Below are 16,853 nucleotides of genomic sequence, written 5' to 3'. Positions count from 1 at the left end.
ACGACAGGGAAGGCAAGTAGAAAACATGCATGGAAATAGTGTTGTATTACATCTTCTCCTTGGCATTATCCTAGTGAATTAAAAGAAGTCATACAGAGAAGAAATATGCCCTATGATGACAGTTTTGAACAAAAAATACCTTAAAATACACATTTCAGATTGGCTGTCACTCAGAAGTTTTTTTGTAATATCCTTATTGTCTAGTTCCTATTCCGTCTGCTCTTCTGTGAGGTGAGATTTTTCCATTCATCTTGTGGTAGCTGTCTTGTATTCCTCAATCAAATCCTGTCAGGCTCCCAGACCAGCTTGCTGGCTGTTTCGCTGAATACATGGGCTGACTCAGTTATAGCAGTTTGAAGTTTTCTGAGTAAGATAGAAAAGTGAAGCTGAAACAAAATTCTGCGCTGCTTTTCCTTATGAGAAAAGGTTTTGTCTTTCTTCTCAGTATTGTGTTTGAAACAAAAGTTTATTTGTTATTTATAGTCACTGTGTTTGCGTATCACAACTGTCTGCAGGAACGTTTGTTCCCTGGACTAATCTTTATCTTCAGTTTACTCTGAATGCTTCTGATGTGAGGCTTCTTGACAGGAAGCATGACCTCATTCTGCCTCTGTGCTTCTGATTGCATGGGCCGTTTTCAAAAGGAAACAAGGGACTTCACAGCCCTGCCTTTCCAAAAACTCAGTGCCATTCTGCTCCAGGAAGCTGCAGAAAGGACACCCTACACACACGTCTCAAAGGCTCTGGCGTTGATGAGAAACTTTTTGACATACCTTTTTTCGTGGTGAAATGGATTTTCCAGGTTTGGAAGATTTTACATGTATTTATCTCTTAGCTGAAAAATGATTAACCTTTGCATTATTGATATTGTGCTCTTCAGGAAGTTTTACATTTTTCTGGGTGTTGTTATTACTATTACCTGCAGGGAGAAAAGATAGTGAACACTGTGTTCTGATGTGAAGCAGAGGCTGCCTTAAACTCTGAATTGAATTCTTGTCATAAAACATTGCCATGTTCATCTTAAATTCAATTTTATTGAGATTTCTTAGAGTGGTTGGACTTTCCTCATGCCATAGTTAAAATTCTCTATTGATGCTCATTTTCTGGTTTACTTATACTTTTGATTACATGTACAGTAGTGGTTCAGAGGCTGTGTTTTGGCTTGCTTATATTGTTACTATAGCTTCTCACGTTATTAATAGCTCGCAAATGGAACTGAATATTAAATGCAACAAGAACACTGTGCAGCATTGTCTGCAACATGATGTTTACATGTCTTCTCCAGCATTGAGTTAATTAAGACTTTCAAGAACCCTCTTCATTAACGAATAAGCCAGAAATTGTCGTTAGAACGGGTGGAGGAGCAATCCGTTGGACTGCCTGATACATGCCTGTTTATAGAAGCCTGGCCTTACTTAAAATAGCTTAAAAGCAAATTACAACTGCTCAGATACTTCTTAGAAGGAGAGAAATTCGTCGTCTCTCCAGTAATATATTTATATATGTAGAGATCTCACTTCCTTTTTTAACATATGTACATACTCTGTTTTTACCTGAAGTATTACTTCTGTGAAGTCTATCAGATAAACAAGAGTCCTATGGACACAGACCTCACATACCTCATGAATTTATGAGGCAACTCAAACCAGCAGCAGAAGGACTGTAGTTTGTTCTGTCACCTCATTCAGTTTGTGTCAGTTCTTTTTAAAGACAGCACTGTCCATATGTAAGCCACTATGAAGAGCTGGTCTTTCTTAGTGGTTGCTGCTTTGCAATAACATAAACAGGGGGAGTAAAGTGCAATGAAGTGACAATGCAAGTTCCAATAGCTGGAAAGAAGTTTAACTCTCGGATTATTAGAGAAATGTAATAGATTTGATTGATGCAGAGGTATTCCTTCCTATTCTTTTTGAAACAAATTTGCCCTATAGCCTAAGTGATAACATTCAGTGGTCATTTGTAACACTGTGTTATATATTCATGTTAATACTTGACACTTCCTGAGTTAAAATGTTGCAAAATCAATCATACCTCCCTTGTTTTTTAAACTCTTTTACAGGCAATCCACATTACCTGTTGTCTCTGAGTGTATGAGCCAGTCCTTTTCAGGATGTATGGAATATCACATGTTACATCAACACCACGAGGAGGTAAATTTGTGCACATTTGTCTGGGCTTTTGATCAGAACAATTTGGTGTGGAAGGATTGTGGGTAGCTGACAAAACTGGTGTTAGATCTACCAACCACCTGCTGAGTTTTTCCTGTATTTTCATTTAGTGTTCAGATAAACCTCTTTTTTTTAGAGTGTAATATGCTTGCATAATTGAAAGTTGTGATTGTATGCCTGATTTTGCCTACAGTAAGTAAAAATCCTTCAAGAGCTAATTGTGTATGAAACGTGGGTCTACAACATGTCAGTCAGGGAAACACACAGTGCCTATCTTTGGGCAGTTTGTTATGTGACATTCTGGCTGATGCTGTTTGACATCTTGTGCCTCCACTCCAGATTGTTTTTGCCTGCAGAAAAATATAGAACGTGTTGGTTTTTTTTTCCCACTAGAAAGTGAAATACTTATTTTTGGAATGTTGGAGAAACAGTATGTATGGGAATAGCATAATAGGGCTACTTTGCAAAAAATACCTCAGCAAGTTTTACTTCCCCCTTCGGCAACTCTGCTGGGCCCCAAGGCTCAGTCTGCAGGCAGTGCCTGGCAACTGAGCTCTGAATGAGGGTAAACAAGTCTACCAAAGTGGGAACTCTGACCTTTATGCATTTTCTTTGCCTCGGCTTGTACTTCAACATTTAACAAAAAATCCTGTCATTCACCTATCTTCTCTCACAGGGGAATGACAGGCATTTACTAATAGCATGATGCTCTAAAGATACCAGAGAGATAAGGTAATATAAGGAAAGATTATATCATCTGTAATTCTGTGTAGTAACAGATATAAATCTGTTATAAATATATCCCTCTGGATAGCCATTGCTCATATTTTGTACGATTGACTCTGACAGCTGCTGAACATCTGGCAGCATTTTGCAAACTTGAGCCATGATAATCCAGACAAATCCTATTTACTTCCTTAGTCTCCAGCCACAAAGTTAGTGTCAATTTTTGCCCCTGTCTCTTTCCTTATGCCTATTGTGTCATGTCAGCAAATTTTATCTGAAGAAATGATGAAATACATTAATGATAACAGTGGCCCTTCCATTCCACTCTGTAGCTATAACCAGTATGTGCACTATTTCCAGCATGAACCAGATTTCTGGGCAAACACCATTAAAATTACTGTAGCTATTGCTTTTGTACCAATAATTATATATCCCAAGGTAATAACCTGGACAAATATTTTACTATGGCTGGCTTTGACTCTGTGCTGTCCTGATTGAGGTGCTATTAAACAATCCTTCCAGAGTCACTATATCTTTCCTTCATTCTCTCTTCTTTTTTTCTCTTCCCTTCTTTTTGTTTACCTTATTTATGGCCTTTTGATTTGCACATGGTATCTGTCAATGAAGACCTGTCAACTGTGGAAGCTGTCAGTAAATATGATAATAACTCTTTCTTGGCCTCTGCAGGTTCAACAGCGTTTGATGGAGATCACAGACACATCCTCTCAGAACATATATTTCAAAGGTATTATGGAAAAATATGCTTGTTTACTATTTTATTTCATCTGAGGTTTCCTTGAGTTTCTATAGATGAAGTGCTGAAACTTGTTTATGAAGTACTTAAATGGTGGGTGAAAAGCAACAGCTTTGCAATTATGAGGTTTTGAAACATCTCTCTTCCATCTTTTCTCTCCCCTACTGAAATCATGGTACCCCTTCATGACATGCTGTATGGGATTCTGAAACCCGCTACTGAAACCCATTTTCAAACACTGAATCAATCCAGTGTCTTCCCAGTTTTTCATGAATATCACTGAATGGCTGCTTGGAACTCAAAGCTGTTGAGAAGAAAGTCAATCTTCATAAGTGATTACTTGATTGTAATAGTAGCTCCAGAGCAAAATACTGGAATACTTGTGATGGCGCCATGCTGGGGTAGGTCTGGCAGATCTCCTTGGTGAAATGCATTGACACAGATGCACCATGCCCTTCTCAAGCCTTAGTGCATTCATGAAATGCTGCACCTGTTGTGAAAACCTCCTGTAGTCTGAAGCTATGGAAAGCGTGATGCAGACACACTGTGTTTGGCTGAAACCTCCTAGGCATCACCTGCATATTTTAAATCCGTGTCACTGCCAGCTCCCGTTAACTGAGTCAATGGCATATGTACATTTATCATCATTAAATCATGATCTTGTACTGTCTAGACATCCTCTGAATCAGAGGTTTTTCCTTTTCTCCTCCTCAGTTATTCTTGCACCTTTATCGCCTACAGGTGCTGTTCCACAAGCCCTTTGAGAGACACCCTCTTCACATGTCGCCGCAGCCCTCGGTTGCTTTCCAATGGTTATTACGTTCTGACAGAAGACAGCTTTCTGTCTGATGAAGACGGCAACATAACTCTGTCACCATCCCAGACAAGTGTTACCTATAAAGAGAACTTAGTTCGGTAAGTAAACTAGATGCGGATTTTACTCCACGCTGAATATTGGTAAATGGTAGGCTGAAACTTGTGGGGAGCATAAGACCCCAACCTCAGAGAAATATTAGACTTTGCAAACTGAAGTATCATTTGGTACCACAATATGAAGCATCACAGTCTGATGCATTACAATGCTGTTATTACTTCCCCTGACATTACTGCAGTGTGCAGTAGTGATCCCTGGTGGTATAGCCAGGGTCCACAGCAGAGCTGGGAAATGTACCGAGAACCTGGTTCTTCCAATTCAGTTCTACAAATTTTTGAGCTCTGCCCCTGCTTGTTAAGAATAATTAAGTCTATCCCTCAGCAATGAGCCTTTTCGTTCTAGGATATTCCGTCGAAGGAAGAAAATACGACGCTCTCTTGCCAGCTTGTTTAGTCTCAGTGCCTCCAGCCAGTGGCTCAGCAGCACCATTATCAACACTCTGGATTCCTCCCATGTAGATGATGTAGATTATCCTTGGCCTGACAAATGCAGTAAACCAGAGGCTAGTCAGACTGATACGGGTAAGCTCTGACCATGTACAAAGTAATCTAGCTACATTATAATCTGTTATTTAGTGGTAATTGCTAGCTCCTGGAGGTTTTGTTTGGGTTGTCTGTCAAACCGTGCAGGTAAAGGATACATAAACAACCAAATTGTCAGTGGTGAACTGAGCTCCTGGATTCGAGACTGTGATTCCAGAAAGACTTCTGTGGAAAAAGGGCATTTATAGACTGAGTTTGAACACAAAGACATCACCGCTGACATTTGCCCTGCAGTCATTCACATCTGGCTCAGGCTGCTTTCACCTGGATATTTTCATACCATATTGTTATGCTCTATGTAGTTCTGTCTTTGCTTATTTTCTCCTGCTTACATTGAACTTGCCGTTCCTGCCCCTAACAATTTGAAAACCTTCTAACAATTAAGGGGTTTGTGTGTGGTGTTGTTTGTTTTGTTTTTGTTTGTTTGTTTCATAAAACCTATTGCCACAAATTCTCAAAGCTTTGTGAAGTCTCATTTATATGTACACATTTTATAGGCAATTCAGACTTTTCTTGTGAATATAACATCTTAGTGCCACAAGGGCAAATTCCAGCATCTATTGGAGCCTCTCTAACCAAAGATAAGAAGTTTATTGAGCCTGGAAAATCACTTTGTGCCTCACCATCCTGCTCTCTGTTTATGATAAATGGAAATGAAGATACACTGAACAAGGCGGGTACGTTAAATTCTTCTCCTGATAAACTTCATTTTTAGAGCAAGGGATAAATATTCACATTAAAAATGCTGATGTACACTATAAAAATGCTGATGTACGTCATAAAAATTTAAATGTACATTAAAAAGTAAACTAAATGACTGCTTAAAAATAATGAGATCTTAAGATTGGTATTTATTTGTTCATTTCTCCCTACTTCCTTTTCCTCTCCTATTTTCAGCAATAAACATAAAAATAAAAATGTAGAGTGAAGAAGAAAATGGAGGAAAGGGCAAGGGAACAAAACACGAAACAGGCAGTTATTCAGAAGTGCTTGTTTTCTGCAAGCATTGAAGGGCACACAGAGTCTCTATGGCTGTGGGGGAAAAAGACTCCTGGGAGACACCCAGAGCATGAAAATTAGGTTTCTGCTTTGAACCAGTCTAGGTGAATTCTCATAAAAACAGAGAGAAACTGCTAGCCTCATGTGCTGAGGGTACTCTTAGCTAACACCTTCTGTCATGTATTTACTGTCTTGAAAATTCATGAGAATTGTTCTCAATATTTTCCTTTCAGAATCCAATACGGTGCCAAATTTTCTGTCTCAGATCGCTGCACTGATGGTGTGTTTAATCATTTCAGTATGTACAAGGTAATCCTTCTTAGCTTTGTAATTTGTTGCTTTTTATATGAATGCTCATTGTTTTTTTTCACCAGGTGAACTACAGAAATGAGTCAGTTTTGCAAAGAGATATATCTTATGTTATCATATTTTCACACTTGTCAGTGCAGGCAAATATCTCAGCTATATGAGTATGCACAAAAATAAGAAATATGTGTGCAGATGCCTACTTTGTCAAGCATGTTTTTGACAAGGGCTGTGGAAGCCTGAGGAGAATCAGAAAAGATCTGTATCTTCCCAAGTGACTAATAAGGGTGTTTCTCTCAGGCTGGCAATGTTGATATCCTTATTTCTAGGTGGTTTTCCTCGATAGCTCAAGTAACTTAAGGCTTCACATTGCCATTCACCTAGGAGAGGTCAGCTGGTTATCTACACAAGCCTCCTCCTTCACCCAGTCATCTATTTATGCGTCCCCTGCCTTTTTCTAAACTTTATTGTTATGTTCACAGGTATTTTCTGGGAGGATTGTCTGCCATTTTGTTGTTGATTATTTTAGTCTGTAAGTACAGACCTTCTTTATGTTCGAAACAGTCTTTTGCTGAATGATGTCTGGGAACAAAAATCTGTCCTTCTATAAAAATCCATGGCTCTTATCGATCCCGATAAGATCAATATGTGGGCATATGGGGACAGAATGTAGCCTTCAATCAATTACAGGATTTTGCATTTAAACTTCACAGTTCTTTTGTCCCAAGATGCTGCTCTGTCATCTTTCTTCAGTCTTGTCACATCTTTCAAAACAACTAAGTTTGGTAAGTAGCACTATTATGATGAATAATGTAATTTAGAAATTTTATACTGAGAGAAAGGAGAGCCTCCTTCTGTTGTTTTCATGGCAAAAGATAGAAGGCATGATCCGAAATTACTGATGCAGATTTGGCTTTTCGTGTTACTGATTTGTATTCATAGAAACTTTCTATTTACTTTGAAAAACTGAGTTTAATAATGTGCAACAAATGTTGTAATAGTGCACAGAAAACGAAGATCAACCTAGTATGCCATAATATGAACGTGCAGAGATATGAACATAACAAGATGTGCCTCACTAATCCAGTGCACCATTAAGGTCAATACAGCGTTTTGCCTTTGGCTTGTACCATAGACTGAGAACTGTTTTAGAAATGCTGTCTGATGAATAAAGGTGCTGACGTTGCTCTTTTATATATTTATATCAGAGCTTTGGACAGAGCTATAGCTTCTAGATCCTTCTGGAGAAAAAGACTTGCAGAGTCATAGGTCTGAACTGCATCTTCAGAACAGCTCATGAATATATCTCCTTGTTGCAAAAGTGAACGCACGTGCAGGACTGATGAATTACTATTATTCCACTTTCTGTGTGGAGGAAAGTTCTTCTGAATATGTCAAAAATGCTGCTAAGACTGAAACCGTTGGGCTCATCTGAATGCATAGTGAAAGTCAAGCTCAAAAGGGCATTGTTTTTAGTACAATGTCAGGGTTCAGAAGTTTAGTGTATGTCAAGGAGCAACAGGACAAATCCGGCATATCTCTTGCATTTAAAATGAATATGTGGGAAGTTTGAAACAACAAGGCAAAACCTGGAGAACATTTTGGTTGGCTTTGATCAGCCCTTGGTTGATCACACATCTCAAATACTAAAGTACAGTACATTACCCTTTGTCACTATGTCATTATTCAAATTGAAATCAGGGCCACCCATGCTCCAATGTATGGCTTTCTTTTTGAATATTTTAGCCCAGAGTAATAAACAAAGCTGTTCTTCATGAGAAGGAAAAAATACAGTCTGAGAGCTTTTCAGTCTCGGGGGTACAGAGAATACCTCTTTTACATAATGTGAGAAAAGTTATCCTCTCAAACAAGCAATCCAAAAGCATGACAATGTTTGGCAAATTAGAACCTACATGATATATTATAACAAACTGTTGTGTAGATGAAAATGTACAAAAATGTGTTGTTTTTTTTTCCCTCCACAGGAATAATTGAAAAGAAAGAATAGTTGGTGAGTATATGTTTAAGTTTAGAAAGAATTTCACGCATTTTGGGAAGAGCCCTGTTATGAAACATGGAAGTTCCTCAGCTTTTCATTAAAAACAGGTTTAGCTGTAGGGTCCTTGCCCATTTCGACTTATTTGTCTGTGCTGTCTCAAACTCCTCTTTGATTTTATTTAACCTGTTAAAAACCACTGTCCTTTAGCCTAGAAGAACTGTCAGTAATGGGCAAAGTAATCCTTCTCCAAGTCGATTCTGAACAGTAGGACCAGGTACTGTACTGCTCTGGTTTGGTACCAGTCCACTGAATGAGTGAACCAGCATAACTATGTATCGCTTATTTTTTCATTCAAACCTTATCCTTAAATAAGTATAAGGTTATCCTTATCCTTAGATCCCAGGTCTAGTGCCTGATGGCATGGTTGGCAACCCTGCCCACAGCAGAGAGTTGGAACTAGATGATCTTTGAGGTCTCTTCCAACCCAAGCCATTCTATGATTCTGTCTAATAATTGGTCTCCATCTGCTGTTTATCCATCATCTCTAAGTCTCTGTGTAGTTCAGAGCCCTTAGAATAAGAGCACTGACTTCTGTCTTCTGGGATGTGGCTATCCCAGTCCTGCTTCACTTTTTTCTTAGATCTCTTTGAGAAAGAAGAGACAAAAATGAAAAGAAGGAACTAAGTAGTACTGTACCCATGTTTGTGTTCCTCACAGTGTGGATAAAACAGCCTTGTTCATCAGTTCCTTGATGAGACCATTCAGCTCCTGAGATCACAAGGCATCTGCACAGCATAAGATGCAACCTGGAAAACCCTTGAGAAAGTCCTCAGAAACAGGAGGCTCATCCTGAGAACAAAGGTTTTCAGAACTTCATGCAGGCATTTGATCACTCTGCACAGTATGAAAGCCTATGATGAAAAATACACCTTACTCATCCACAGCCAAGCAGTGGACAGTAGATACGGCACTTCTCATGGTCAGCGGGACTGTTTATACAAGGGCTACAACACCACAGCTTCAAAGCTGATTTTTATTTTGAAGGCCAGAATCAATATTACACAAAGCAGGCACTGTAGGATGGAGTGGTGCTGCTTCCAGGATTTCAAAACAATCTCTCCTCTTACCTTGTACAGAAACTTAAAGGCAGAACAGTTACTTCTGTGCATTCTATTATCAGCTTACTGACCATTTTCATTTTTCTGCCTCCTCAGACTTGTGTCCCTCAGCTCTTTAGAACCAGACTACTAGAAACCTCCCTATGGACACCATTATACAAGTTCCTATGGAAAAAAATAACAAGTGTTTGTGTTCTTTAAAATACAAATTATTTTAGCTGTATTTTTATTCTCTTTTTATTCTTTGTGATGTCACATTTGCAAGCAGTCATGCAAAACCAGAGACCTCTAGTCTCTTATGTCAATGAGGTACTATGTAACGATGGAGTCCTGTAAACACTTTGATAATGAATTGATTGTAAAGTATTTAGCAGTGCTCATTAATTTTGCATTTGGTAAGCAACTGATGTCTTCAAATGCTTCATATGTATTAATTTACTGTAATGATATGCTGTTAAAGATGATTGCTTTGGATAGAGACTTAGTACCTGTGGTAACATATTTCAGAAGCATTATTGTATCATGTGCGCATTTTCTTTTGGCCATCATACCATTATCCTGAGCACCATAAAAAGAGGAAAAAAGGAATAAGGAAACATAAGAAAACATAAACATCAATGGGTGTCAAATTAGTGCCTAATTACTAGAAGGAAAGAACTCTTCAGAAAACGAGGAATCAGAATGTGGAAAAGTAATAATGAAATTCATTCAGTATTTCGAAAGAAAACAATAATAATACAAGACCTGCAGCTATTAACTGTGCTTAGGAAGCACTGAGCCTTATTTTTCAAGTTGGATCTTTGTCACCACAGAGACTAAATCATATACAGATCCTGTGGGCAACCAAAAACTGCTATCTTGTGACTCCAAGCATTTAACCATCTGCTTCAAATATCTCCCTATATGCCAGTCTAGCTAGGACAGCATGAGTTTCATCTTCCCATGCAACAGAATGATGATATGTGAGCATACTGTTGCCCACCAGATCATTCTATAACTAGTGTTGCTTCTCATCTGCTTGTCCTCTGCTGCACTAAAAGCAATGTTAGCACAGCCCCAGCTGGTACATCAGATGTGAAACAGTGGCTGTGGGAGTAGTATTGCCAATAGAGTACAACCAGGTTGGCAGGCACAGTGACTGGGATTTCAAAACTGTAGCAGAAAAACATATAATAAGGATGCTGGTGGAGGAATAAACAAAACTCAAACACCACTGTCTGTCCAACTCTGCCTAAGCCAAGATCAAACACACTATATGTATTTCTAACATGGAAAATCCAGTGTGGCAATGAAGAAAAGTGTATGTCCAGTAATTTAATACATACATTTCTCTTTCAAATGGTAAATAAATATAGGCTGGTTATATTTTGAAGTGTAGCAGGAAATTTCACCCAAATTAGAATTTTTGGACGGTAATTTACATTACATTACATTGCATTTACCGTGCATTACATTGATCTTTTGTGAATGGAGACTGTCTGATGTAGCAAGATCCAGTTTTATAGTTGCAATAAAAGGTGAACTTTTTTTTCCCTCAAGTCTTATGCACTGTGTAGGTAGTCCTTTACTAAGTACATTTGAAAAGACAGGATTGAAAGATCTTTAGTGTTTAAATAATTTCCTGAAAGAATAAACTGGAAAAATAACATCCTTTACTGGTAGAAAAGTCTAGGACTGCAACAACCCTTCTAGTTACAGAAGCGATGTGCCGAAAAGCAGGAAAGCTTAAGCTCACTGTAAATTAGTGGAGAGCTAATTTACAGCTGATGTAGCTTGCCAAAATTTGGTGTAGCATGAACTGCTATAATTTGTCTGTGAAAAAAATATAAGCTGTAAACTACAAGTGCTCTGAGCAGGAGAGGGGGATGTTCTGGAACCATTTTGCAATTGGAATTCAAGGTCTAAAAACAGAGAAATCCTTATTCTGCTTTAATGTAGCACCTTATTTAAATAAATAAATAAATAAATAAAATAAGAGAAGAAACTCAAGATTGAGATTTATAACCCCTTGTATGTTATGTCATACCTTTCCTTAGAATTATTTTATATCACTACGCCTTGTCTTTTATTTCTTGCTGTGTTCAGCTGAATTCCAAGGGCATTCTTGAGTATATATCACATAGTGCTTAAGAGTGAGAATGTTCGTGTTGAAGAGAACAGCAGCACGCGGAACGATAATAGCTTGTGAAGTTGCTGGTGTCTGACCAAGTCTGCTTAGTATTTGTCCTGAAAGTAAAGCATACAGAAGTCAAACCACATGGACTAAGATTAACATCTTAAGTGGTATTAAATGATGCAGAAAATAGGCATGGTCATTCAGCCCATTTCTGCAGAATATGTTCCTTGGTGTATTTGTGTGTGTGTGTGTGTGTGTTAGCTGCAGCATTGCATATAATGATAATTGCAGTAAGAATAACAAAAATAAATAGATTAATAAATAAAAATCCCACAATAATAGGAAAGAAAGAAAAAGACATAGTTCCAGATTCTGAATGGGTATCAATCAGCTGATTTCCATCTTAGCCTCTGATCTGCTGCATTTTAATAGTTTTAATAGTTGTTCATGGAAATCAATTTGCTTGATATACAGCACTTTACATGCGTATATTCTGTACATATTCGGGATACTTCTGATGCACTGTAATGATAATGCTATAAAGCTAATTTTGTTCTGATGTGGAATGATTATTTTATATTGCGTTGCTTTATGCATGTAACAAATAAACTGGTAATGTGTTAAAGCAGTAAACTGAATTTATTCAGGGAATGAACTCCAGATGGGACACTTTTTCTTCTTTCTCAACTCCATTCTCCTGTTTGTAATGTGGACATTAGCTTTGTCTTGGACATTGTCTCATGGTGGGAATGCAGAAACATGTTACTTGAAGCTCTTAGTACACAACTAGTACAAATAACTGCATGAAAATAGTGAGCATAGTCATATTCATGTGGATAAACATCATAAAGTTCAGACTTGTATTTGAAAATAAATGATTGCAAAAGTCACTTCAGAACCTACATAACATTTCATCTCCACATTATATTTTGACCAAGGAAGCGCTGCCCAGGTTATGAGGTACATGATGGCACTTAGCATCTTGGGATTGCACAATACATTTTTTGGCATATTTAGGGGATAAAAGGAGGATTAACATGATTTGGGAAGGAGCAGGCATAGGAAAACAGACTAAGATAAAGGGGCCTGTAAGGGTGGTTGTGGTTTGATGCACTTGTCTTCCATATACATCTTGTGCCTGATCAGAGCAGTCTGTCCTATCTCCTTATTAAAACTACATTTTTAACTCTTGCTAGGTAAAAGTCTCTCTGTTTGGTATGCATGTGTGTGTATGGGGGTCTGAGTGCAGCAACAGGAGTGGGACCAGGACAACTGGAGTGAGTGAGGATGCTCCAGCATCAGCAGGAGTCTCCACAAAGCAAGTAGCTCAGATGGCCCAGGAGCTGGCCACGTTTTGCTCTGTGCCTGCTGGGAATACATGCTCAGGCTCACTGCTGGCTGGAACTAGAGGAATCCCTGCAGTATTGCTTCTGTAAAGCTGCCAAACTTGGCAGCTCCCAGGCAAATTTCAACAAGATAACTCCATTAATGAGATAATAAGAGAAAACTAAAGTGAAAAACAATGTTGTATAGATAAAGCATCGACCATAACTTCCGTAAAGTAGCCTTTCTGGACACATGAGCATAGATTACTGGTAATTTATTTATTTTAGGATCTGAAATATCCCCAAGAAATCTGCTTCAGCCCTCCCACAAAGCTCCTGTGGGAGATCTCTTAACATCTCTTAGCAGTCGCCCATTTCTGTTTCTTGCTGTGCCATGTTAGCCTTGGTTGGCAGCCAGCTGCCCACTCAGCCATTCTCACTCCTCCTCTGCAACAGAACAAGAGAATATAGGATGAGAAAGCACATGGGGCGAAGGATGGGACGGGGGGATAACTTACCACTTGCTGTCACAGGCAAGAAAGACTCAAACTAGGAAAAATTCTATTACTATAAATTGAACTTTTTGGAGTCCTCAATCTCTCAGAGAGACATGGACTTGTTAAAGCACGTATGGGGAGGGCCACAAAAATAATCCAAGGGATGGAGCACATCTCCTACAATGACAAGCTGAGAGAACTGGGACTGTTCAGCCTGGAGAAGACTCCAGGGAGAGCTGACATCAGCCTTTCAGTATCTAAAGAGGGGCTGTAAGAAAGAAAGCAACAGGCTCTTTAGCAGTGTTTGTTGTGACAGGACAAGGGGAAATGGTTTCAGACTAAAAGAAAGGAGAGTAAACTGGATATAAGGAAAAACATAATAATGGTAGTGCGGCACTAAAGTTTGGGAGTTTGGGAGTCACCAATTGTGGCTTTTAAAGGATGCGGCAATGAACAGGATACTTGTAATTACTTCACAGCTGAACTGGAGTGGTGGTCATCACATCAGGATTAGGTGAAGGACTCCACAAAGTGATGTTTTGAAGCACATCATCCCCTCCACTTCCTTAGAGGTTTAGGTTGCCATAACTTTGCCTGCTGGGAATTAGTTTAATCGAGCACATGAAGCAACACTACACTTCTATGTTAACTGCAAAATAGGAAACCCCAGACAGGAGAATTTATGTCACTGAGACGTCCAGCCACAACTCTGACTCATTAGGTCGGTTGCAAGGTAGGTACTGAGTGTGAAGTCTAAGTATGGTAATGACAAGTGAGAGCCCACAGAACATTGCAGGGGCTGTAGTAACTATTTACACAGCGTGGCACATTTCACGCAGCTATTTGAGCAGATTCATGCCTTAGATAGACTGGTAAGAATTATTTTGAGAATATCAGCCAGAAGCACTTCCAGCTCCAGCAGACACAGGGGCGGAGCTGAGGCCACGCTGAGGGGAGCGGCTCAAGGCCCGGCCCGTTGCCATGGCAGAGCGGGGCGTCCTGTAATGGCGGCGGCTGGCAGCTGCGGGCAGCCATGGTGCGGAGTGAGTGTCACACTGCCTTCCCTCCCACCCTCACACCCTGTCCCTCCTTCTTTTTTGCTATAAAGGGTATATCTTCCTCATACAGATTCTTTTCACTGTTTGAGAGATTATGTCTGGCACTAAATATTGCTACATGAAAATTCTGAAGCCAGGTTTCTAGCACCTTTCAGCCCCTGAAACTCTTCTGCTTGCAAGTGCCTACAAAATACGCAGGATTACATATCATCCCAACACAAACGTTTATGAGCATGAATTAGTTATAGCTTTGCTTCAAGCAAGGTTTGTGCTACACTGTTATGGAAGATTCAGCAGTTTTCATATGGATTTTTCTAAAAGTTAGAGGTGGCTTAATTGCGTTTTACAAATTATTTTCACTGTATAGTAGGGTGAGCTGAAGTTTCTTGGCACTTGTCTTTTATAGCAGAATTTCTTTCTGTTGATATTTGTCCCAAGAATCTGTTTATTATGATGGAACAAAAGATTTTAATGATAATATATATATATATATACACACACACACATATATCACATTATATATATATATATATATATGACATTTATATATATATATAAAGTGTTCATAATTCAAGTTGTGGAGATATTTTCCAATGACCTCAACTATTTTTTTCAGTCACTGAAGATCTCGTTAGAAGACGTGCAGAACATAACAACTGTGAAATTTTTTCACTGGAAGAAATCTCTTTACATCAGCAGGAAATAGAAAAATTAGAATACCTTGACAAATGGTGTCGCGATTTGAAAATTCTCTATCTTCAGAATAACCTAATCCCAAAAATTGGTAAGCATTTTCTTGGTATCTTTTTTATTAAGTGGAATTGTGTGCATAGTTAGAAATATATGTATTTCTTTTGTGTTATTCTTCATGGAAATGTAGAGTGAATAACTACAGAAAAGTTCATTTTGACTCTGGTCCTGCAAGGTTTTATTTCCCTTTCACGTTAGCAGACTTCTAAGAAGCTTAGAAATTTGCAGAAGGAATTTAAATGAAAAAGTTAGTATTGAGATACAAGTCACTAGAATGTAAGTGCAGAACACCTTGATTGGTTAAAATCTCATACATGAAGGTGTAACTCAAAGATCCTCTTCTTGTAACAAAGAGACAGTTCAGTGCATACCATGAACTGCAGTACCTGAAAAGTAGCTGTCCTCGTGCTCATTTTTCAATTCAGTTTTTATACATATGGTAGCTTTTGTTAAGATGGAAATAATCTTCATTCAGATACAATCATTGCTTTTGTGCATAAAGACAACTTACAGATAAGTTTGAATGATCTTCCTTCACCACGGGAAGATGCAGTTTCCTTATGATCTATGTTCTGTGCTGTTGTGATACACCTTTAAGTTTGCTAGGTGCATAAAATGATATGGCATGGGGCCTTGGTCTAGAAAAGCATAGAATCTACAGATACCATATAGGTTAAATGGTTCAGTTGGAAGAGACCTTCAAAGTACAACTGCCTGACCTCTCTGGAGCTAATCAAAAGTTAAAGCATATTATTAAGGGCATTATGAAGAATGGAAAGTTAGAAGTGTTCAGGAATGGTATTAACATATTTCTTTGAAGTTCCTTAAGAGGCAGAAAAAACAATCTAGAGTTTTAGGGTGAAATTCTGTGCTTATGATTTGGAGGTAAAGGCTTTAAATCTTCTCAACTCCAAGCTGCCCTGAAGGGTCTTGTCAAGAAATTCCTAAGGAATATCTGTGTTGATAACATCTGCTTTTCTTAGAGTGGACTAATCTCCCAAAGAGAGAAAGATATTTTTAAACTGCTTTATTCTACTCTATCCCATCAAAACTGGTCTAAGAAAAAGTTGGTTTTCTCTCTGGTATTTTTTGCTTAAGGCATAAGACTGTATCTGATTCTTTTGTCAATGTTCATATCTCATAGAAACAGTACTGAATTCAAGACGTAAACCACTGTAAAGTACACAGCATTGTATCCATGCAGAACACACAACAGGTAGACATTGTTTTCAAGCACACTTCAATATATCAAAATATCATAGCTGTATGTTTTGCCTCTGTCAGGATATGTCTCTTCTTTTGAAGGAAATCCTTAAAACTACTCTAAAGATCAGACTGGCCTACTGTTCAGTTAGCAAGCTGCAAGGCATCCATACACATAGAAGGTTAAACCACCAAGCTGTATGAATGAGTCCTGGCTCTTTTCTATAAATGGGAAGAAAACACAAGATAGCATTGTGTTCTACACTGCCTCGCTCATATCATGCATACAGATATTGCAATCATAGAAATACCATAGGGAAAACATACAGTGAAATACGTGGTATGAATCCTTGCTGGG

At 38.6% G+C, this 16,853-nt stretch overlaps 2 protein-coding genes across 6 annotated transcripts in view; both read left to right on the top strand.

Annotated features, from left to right (window-relative positions):
• The first annotated feature begins 492 nt into the window (after positions 1–492).
• Positions 493–12,287, top strand: TMEM71 (transmembrane protein 71). 5 transcript variants are annotated; one of them, XM_015856366.2, is made up of 11 exons: positions 496–802; positions 2,060–2,150; positions 3,582–3,639; positions 4,390–4,563; positions 4,925–5,103; positions 5,622–5,801; positions 6,357–6,432; positions 6,912–6,961; positions 7,143–7,214; positions 8,415–8,440; positions 9,146–12,287. In XM_015856366.2, the coding sequence occupies exons 2-10, from the start codon at positions 2,111–2,113 to the stop codon at positions 8,435–8,437; spliced, it is 852 nt and encodes a 283-aa protein (XP_015711852.1). In that variant the 5' UTR covers positions 496–802; positions 2,060–2,110; the 3' UTR covers positions 8,438–8,440; positions 9,146–12,287. The 5 variants fall into 5 exon arrangements, with proteins under 5 accessions (XP_015711851.1, XP_015711854.1, XP_015711853.1 ...); XM_015856365.2 differs by lacking the exon at positions 8,415–8,440 and having other exon boundaries at positions 493–802; XM_015856367.2 differs by lacking the exon at positions 6,912–6,961 and having other exon boundaries at positions 495–802.
• A 1,969-nt stretch (positions 12,288–14,256) lies between these two features.
• The window catches only part of LRRC6 (leucine rich repeat containing 6), a 28,325-nt gene continuing 25,728 nt past the window's right edge, over positions 14,257–16,853 (top strand). The window contains exons 1-2 of the mRNA XM_015856370.2: positions 14,257–14,527; positions 15,159–15,326. Coding sequence (XP_015711856.1) covers positions 14,518–14,527; positions 15,159–15,326 — 178 coding nt within the window. The 5' untranslated portion in view covers positions 14,257–14,517. The remainder of the gene's footprint in view (positions 14,528–15,158; positions 15,327–16,853) is intronic.

The sequence above is a fragment of the Coturnix japonica genome, chromosome 2 (genome assembly GCF_001577835.2).
Source record: "Coturnix japonica isolate 7356 chromosome 2, Coturnix japonica 2.1, whole genome shotgun sequence".
NCBI lineage: Eukaryota > Metazoa > Chordata > Aves > Galliformes > Phasianidae > Coturnix > Coturnix japonica.
This window is presented reverse-complemented; position numbering and strand designations above follow the sequence as displayed.

Coding starts and splice junctions, on each gene's coding strand:
- TMEM71 (XM_015856365.2), top strand. CDS start 2,111: ATGTATGGAATATCACATGTTACATCAACACCACGAGGAG. Junction 4,564..4,924: donor TATAAAGAGAACTTAGTTCG/GTAAGTAAACTA, acceptor TTTTCGTTCTAG/GATATTCCGTCGAAGGAAGA. Junction 5,802..6,356: donor AGATACACTGAACAAGGCGG/GTACGTTAAATT, acceptor TTTTCCTTTCAG/AATCCAATACGGTGCCAAAT.